This window comes from Nuphar pumila, chromosome 4, assembly GCF_984573655.1.
Source record: "Nuphar pumila chromosome 4, dmNupPumi1.hap1.1, whole genome shotgun sequence".
NCBI classification, from domain to species: Eukaryota; Viridiplantae; Streptophyta; class Magnoliopsida; order Nymphaeales; family Nymphaeaceae; genus Nuphar; species Nuphar pumila.
Window position 1 is genome coordinate 138,571,037 of NC_143252.1, and position 7,287 is coordinate 138,578,323.

General features: G+C 41.8%; 1 protein-coding gene across 1 annotated transcript; it reads left to right on the forward strand.

Moving 5' to 3' along the window:
• The first annotated feature begins 2,871 nt into the window (after positions 1 to 2,871).
• LOC149841260 (plant cysteine oxidase 5-like) lies at positions 2,872 to 5,774 on the forward strand. Its single transcript, XM_090005223.1, has 4 exons — positions 2,872 to 2,986; positions 3,070 to 3,209; positions 3,307 to 3,535; positions 5,737 to 5,774. Exons 1-4 carry the CDS (start codon positions 2,872 to 2,874, stop codon positions 5,772 to 5,774), a joined length of 522 nt encoding a protein of 173 aa, XP_089861349.1.
• Positions 5,775 to 7,287: the final 1,513 nt, after the last annotated feature.

A 7,287-nucleotide genomic window follows, 5' to 3' on the forward strand; every position in this document is an offset into this window, starting at 1 on the left:
GAGCATGACAATGTTCAGAAACTTTGGTCCACTCTTGCTTGATACCAAATGATTCCTACCAACTAGGGCTCCTCTTGTCTGGCAGGAGCAGTTAGTGAATGTCACCTTTTGTTGAGAATTTGCAAGTTTTTTTAATCCCAAAATGATATGGTTGTATAACTGGTAGCTGTCTGACTAAGCCCAGCTTTCTCTTCTGAAAAAAATAAAATAAAAGAGATTCTTCCCTCAATTGGAATGAGAGAGGATCAGGTGCAATGTAATTGCACACTTTTACTATGCCGCTGCACCTGAACACCCTCCATCTTGTGCCCCAAACAATGATAGAGGGTGATCAGGTGCATCAGCACACAAAAAGTGTGCCATTACATTGCACCTGATCCCCCCAACCGACTTGTGATAGAAGGGACGAGATCAGGGTCTGCCGAAGGAATTGAAAAGGAGGGACTTTGTTGTCTTTACCTACATAAATGTGTCGCTTTTTGTCAAATTTTTATCCCACGTGGCAAGTGAATGGATAAGTATGAACACGTCAGCTGCAACAAATGGTCGACCACGAGTAAGGCCTTGTCGTGTAGTAGAGGTCCCACACCTGGCAAATACTGAGGGCAGACGCTTTTGTATAATTGACAGAAAAAAGACTAATCTTTGTTTTGACCAGAATCAGGATAACCCCGGTTTTCCAAATAACAATTTGACCGATAAAATGGGGTTAACATTCCCGTGAAATTCGTCTAAATAGATGGGATCACTCCGGATTATCCTGAAATAACCAGATTATCAAGGGATGTCACGTGGATGATGTCATTGATTTGAGGGTATTTTTCGTCTTACTAATGAACAATAACCTGCTTAAGAATCGTGTTTATACGTTGATTAATCGAGAAATCTAAATATGGGATTTCAGATAGTAACCGAGAAATCTTGGGTTCAAATCCCACAGAGTTAGATCGTCGCTCTAAATATGACACCTTTGGTACTTGGATGCAACCACTTATCCAGATGAATGAGAAAAGGTGAGATCTTCTATTATATAGATGATAATATGATTTCCCGTTTATCTGGATAAGTGGGTGCACCCAATCAAGTAGGTATTAAATTTAGGTTTTACTTGATCAAATCTTTAGAACAAGGTCAGCTGGGTTGGTCTAAAAATTAACAAACCAAGCTAGCTAAACCGACCCAGCTCAAAGAAAAATGTGATTTTGCCTTGCCCCCACCAGGCAAATGATAAAAAGGCTCCCCGTGATCCATAGCATCACTGTGTGCATGCAACACCACGTATTTGATGAAACCAAACCCTAATGAATTTTTTTTTTTGGATTTATATACATCGAAGAAACCGCACCCGGTACAAAGACCTGATCGTGCTGGCTCAACCTACCTGTGATACCGATGGCGTAAAACTCCGAGACTACGACTCCTGCCCGGGAGAACCCTAATGAACTTGAAAAAAGTAAAGAAAAAATAAAATATGACTTTATTGTACCCACAGGCCCCTTGATAAAACTTAGGGCCCTTCACCAAAGGTTTACTCATTTGGCCAACCATGTGCCAAACTCTCATGTCCGCCCTACAACTGGACAAGAACGTGTTTGTGCCTACCAGAGGTCTAAGAACTGGGGATGTAAATGGGTTTGGAGTTCTAATTTTTAATCGGAGTCCAAACCGGCCGATCCGACCCACATTATTGTATATTGATAACTTATTACATCCTTACCCAGGAGTGGTCTTAGTCATATATGGGTTCGAAACCTGAGAAGCATGAATGCAATCCAGTTCCGAATCTATCCAACCCACCAGGTTCATCCATAATTAGAGCCTACTAGATTCATTTACCAAGAGTTTTGGCTTTGACTAGGTATTTAACAGCTAGCATGGAGATTGAGTCCGCTTGTGAGCCATGTCGAGGTTGGTCAAGACTAAGCTCGATCAAGAAAAATTTGGTTCGAGTGAACCTGGTCTTGGACCTGACTTTTAGTGAACTGACTCGGTTAATTAATAACCTTTTTACTTAAATAGGGTCAATAATAAATTATGATTTGCTTGTTCTGAAAATATTTTATCACAAACCATTATTAGGGATGGCATTGGATCGGGATAAAATAGGGCCCCGCCCGATCTTGCCTCGTTTGGATCGAGAATGGAGAACATGAAACGGGGATGGAGGTTAAAATCAAAACCCGTGCGAGGATGAATGTGGGGATGGACTTATGCTTTCATCGCTCCGCTCCATTCTCATCCTTAATGATAGTGGACCAAGGAGAAACGGAATCCCGCTCTGCCCCACCCGATTTAAACCAGGGATGAAGGACATGAAACGGGAATGGAAGTGAGGATTGAGATTAAAATCAAAACTCGTGCTAGAATGGAGGCGGGGATGAAAAGTAGGATTTTGAGACGGGACAAGAGTGTAGACCTGATCCGCCACCCCCGCTCCGGTCCACTGCCATCCGTAACCGTTATAGAGAATTGAATAATTTCTTGTAAGATCTTGAGTCAACATGCCATCCTTTATCAATAAAATACCTCATAAAGCGTAAAGTCTATCTCCCACCGTATTGAGAGTAGACCTACGGCCCCAGCCCACCAGCTGTTACGGGTCGGTCCCATTGGATTTGGGTCCCTTTCTTTAATTGAAAAAGTCCTCAAAAGAAACCTGTGGTACAAGTAAATAAATTACTCAAAGAGAGAGAGAGAGGCCCATTGTTAAATGGAGCAACCGCCCCCCGGTTTTAAAATTCCGTTAGCAGTTAAAATCCGAAACCACGGTTTTTTTTTCAAGCGGCAAGTAAACGTATATATAATTAACCCTTCAACGCCTGAAAATTAAAAAGATCCAAACCCATATCTTTAGTTTAGACAGCACACGAAATGGCAACCGTGGAGACCACCAAAATACAGCGTCTCTTTGATGCCTGCAACTTCGTTTTCACAGACCAAGAGCCTCCTTCTTACAGACAGATCCAGTGGCTAAGACACCTCATAGGTAACAAAACCAAAACCATCATCTCTCTCTCTCTCTCTCTAGATTTCTCTCTATAAAACTCTTTGTGGCATTCTACTCTGCAGATTCAATAGAAGCATCGGACGTTGGGATCAATGAGTTTGGTGACCGATCACCAGAGTCCAGTGGTTACAAGAGATTGGTAGATGGTCTATCCTTGACGAGCATCACGTATATTCATATATTTGAATCAGAGTATTTCTCGGTGAGTTGTTTGTATATTGACCTGGTTGTGTGTGTTTGTAATTAAAGTGAGAAATGGTAGAAAGTTGATGATGTGGAGTACATGATTGTGTTGTCAGATGGGAGTGTTCTGCTTCCCGGCGGGATCCAGCCTACCCTTTCATGATCATCCGGGCATGACCGTGCTTAGCAAAATGCTCTATGGCTCCATGTATCTCAAGGCCTACGATTGGGTTCTTCCCACCAACGTGGCTCATATTGAAGATCGTCACACTCGAACTGGTCAGTCTTTCTCTGCACTGGGCTTCAAAAGATTTACTGAGCAGTCGCAGATGGATCAGATGTCAAGTATATATATATATATATATATATATATATATATATATATATATACGACTCTCCCAGAGCCCCTATTGCTTCTCAATCAGACTTTATAGATATATTAAAACATGTTGGGGGGTGTTTCTCCTTGGCTCATGCAACTTCAAAACGGGGATGGAGTCTGTGCACCGGGGTGAAACGGTGCCCTGCTCTGCCTCGCCCTTTTTGGATCAGAGATGAACGACATGAAACAGGGATGAATTTAAGCTTTCCCCCGCCCTGCCCCATCTCGATCCCCGCCTTGCCCTGTCTCGGCCCGTCCCCAATCCTTCTAAGGGATGGCAATGGATCAAGGAGAAATGAGTAGGGATGGCAGTGGACCGGGGGAAAACGGGCCCCCGCCTCGCCCCGTTTGGACCGGGGACGAAGGGCATGAAATAGGGATGGAGGCGGGGATGAAGGTTAAAATTCATCCCCGCGCGGGGACGAAGGCGGGAATGGACTTACACTTTCCCCCGCCCCATCCCCATTAATAATATTACTAAAATATTCTAACCTAAGTAATAAAATTACAAAAAAAACACACTTATATATACTAACTAACCCTAAATCGTATTAATAAAAAAATGGAGTCAGTCGCCGACTCGCCTCCCAGAGCGAAAGAGAGTCTCCCTTTGCCGCATTCGCCTTATCCTCTTTTCGAAAAAGAAGAAAAAGAGGCTTTCGCTTCTCGTGATGGATCGCCCCCTCTTCCTGCCGAGGAAAAGGAGTTTCCTTCTTTTTTCTTTGTGGAGTTTTCATCGTCGACGATGACCGATCGAGTTAGGTTTTGGACTTCTTTTACAGGTATGGTTTTTTCTTTTTCTTCTTTTTGTGATTGTTATTATATATATTCTGGGTATTTTTTGGTTATTTGTTTTGTGAATTTCTGATTTGGTGTATGGAATGAGGTTTTGTGAAGAATCAGGTTATTTTGAGGGGTTTTAGGGTTTTGATTTCTGTATGGGATGGTGTTTTGGCGGGGGCAGGGAGGGGATGGGGATAATTATGTTGAGACGGGGCGGGGGTGGAGGTCCAAAGTCCCTCCCACCACGGGGGATGGACCGGGGATGAAGGTTAAGTTTTTGAGATGGGGTGGGGGTGGAGACCTTGTCCCCTACCCCCGTCCAGTGCCATCCCTAGAAATGAGGCCCGCCCCACCTCGCCTCTGTTTGGACCCGAGATTGAAGACATGAAACGGAGATCGAGGCAGGTCCAAACCTGTGCAAGGATGGAGGTGGGAATGGAGGTCCAGATTTTAAGATAGGGCGAGGGTGGAGTCCTTGTCTCCCGCCCTGATTCATTGCCATCACTATATACAACCGATGCGGACCAAAAATGTTAGTTGCAATAATAACATTAGATCACCCAGCTTGGACGACCATCATGGAATGCTATGCCAGAGGCTTAATTTTTTTAGATGTACAAAATCACTTTATGTGGGTGTGGAGATGCAAATGGGTAAGAATTTCAACTTGGATTTGACCTATGTTGCTGAATGTTTGACGTAGGAACCAGAGCGAGACACTATTGATTTCATAGCGTTATTAGAATTCATCTTGATTATTTATGTTTTTTATAATTATTTACTTGGATATTGGTTTTTGGATCATGTTTTGGATTTTATTTTAGCATCAAAGCTATCTTAGGTCTATATAGGATTAGGTTTTCTAGGATTTATCTTTTTACTATAAATATTCATGCAGGAACAGAGGGAGAGAGGAGATTGATGAATGATTTATTGATGAATTGTAGTAAACAAAGATAAACCCTAATCTTGCTAGGGGCCTGCCTAACCCCAGCTAGACTTTCCAAAAAAAAAAAAAGAGTATACGATTATATATTTCCTTATTTTTTGGTTGCCAATCAACCAAATAAATATGACAATTGGTATCATACAATTGTATATCTGCTTATTGGTAGTATGGATCAACCAGATAAATTCGACCCATAATATTAAAATTTGAATACTTCTTAAAGAGTCAGCATAATTAATTAGGGCATTTTAATGACATAAATAAATGTGGGTACATTTTGCTCAACCTAGCTAACCCATAAATGACCCCGAGAGCGAGATATTACTGGGTTCATAGTACCCATTCGGATCCATATTGATTATTTGTGTTTTTTTTATAATTATTTTGTGATACTCTTCTGTCAGTCATGACACGCACAATTCATTATTGCAGCCTGCAAAGGCCAAATGATACAGATGAGGCCTGGTTAAGTGATTGGAAGAACAATTATACAAAAGTGTTCGCCCCTTTTTATTAAAAGGGAGGCGTGGGACCCTTTTTTTTTTAATAGGTAAGGGCATCCACGTCCGCCAGAGGTACAAAGTTAAGGGTGTCAACTGGCCTGGTTTATCCGAACCCGAATCAAACCCTATAAAGTCCAGGTACGGTGATAAATAAGAATTCACTCTCGAATGATCAGAATTTGATGCATAAATGAGATTTTTTAAAGACTTTAAAATTAATAGCTCATAATCTTCATAAATATTCAAGCACCCAAAAAATACATTTTTCATAAAAAATACATAATTCAATGGTTGATTCTTACCCAATTCACATTGTCAAGCACATCCACACGATTGAATTTACTAAAAAAGTGTTGAAAATGCCGATATTTCTAATGCTCATTTTCGTCATATTCGAATTAACATTCAAAACCTGGTGCATAAAATCTTGGTAGATGTTTATGCAATCTTACGTATGCATCTTAGTGATCTTCCACTCCCTCCGGCTGATGCTACCTATCCTTTGTCACAGTCTGGGCCAGAAGCTCCGACGTGAGCCCATTTTATCTGTTTAATGTTTTTTTCTCTTGTGCTTTCTTTATTTGTTTTGGCTTTTGTTGTTGTTCAGTTCATGGGTTCAACATTTTGTTGATCTTCATGAGTGCTAATGTTGAAATTGCTTTTGGCTCTTTCTCTCTCTCTCTCTCTCTATATATATATATATATATATATAAAATTTAGTATCAATTTTTTCCATGTGAACTACCTTATTAACGAGAATAATGAAGTGGGGGGGTGTGAGTGTGACAGTGACTGACCTCTATGCTCCGTAAAGGAGTTTTTTCCTCTGATTCGTCTTTATTTGTTCTCGTGAATGAATCCAAAGAATGACGTTTTATTAAATGGGCGCAGTTGGGCTGGCTGGGTTGGCGGTGGACGAGGTGTTGGAGGCGCCGTGCGAGTCCATCGTATTGTTTCCGCGGAGCGGCGGCAACATTCACTCCTTCACTTCTTTAATGCCCAGCGCTTTCCTTGACGTGCTGTCTCCACCCTATTCCGAAGACAGGCCCTCCACCTACTTCTCTGAGCTGCCCATCCGAGCTCTACCCGGTTGGTTTCTGCCCCTCGGTTCATTGATTTTTTATTTTTCTTTGATAATGAAGAAGACCACCCACCCCTGCAAAACTTCAGATCTAGTACTCAGGCTGAAGATTCTGCTACGATTTTCTCTGTTTTCACGCAGGTGATTTTCTGTTTCTTTGTGGGGACTGGGAATTTTGTTAATTTCTCTGCCTCCGAGTACTTTGGGACCTCAACCGATTCTTTCACCAATGGAATCTGATGGGTTCCATCATGCATTCAATCAGAACTATCTAACCCTTGATTGGATGGTTAAGATTGAATGTATGATGGAACTCATCCTATTTCATGAAGGGATCCGTGTTCCCCAACGTCTTTATTGACTGTGGTTACTTGGGGGTGTTGAGTTGGTTGATTGGTT

What these genes read in the sequence shown, in the direction of transcription:
- LOC149841260 (XM_090005223.1), top strand. Translation starts at nt 2,872, where the DNA reads ATGGCAACCGTGGAGACCACCAAAATACAGCGTCTCTTTGATGCCTGC. An exon ending in TTGAATCAGAGTATTTCTCG is followed by an intron (nt 3,210 to 3,306) that starts GTGAGTTGTTTG and finishes TTGTGTTGTCAG; the next exon opens with ATGGGAGTGTTCTGCTTCCC. An exon ending in GCAGATGGATCAGATGTCAA is followed by an intron (nt 3,536 to 5,736) that starts GTATATATATAT and finishes TCATTATTGCAG; the next exon opens with CCTGCAAAGGCCAAATGATA.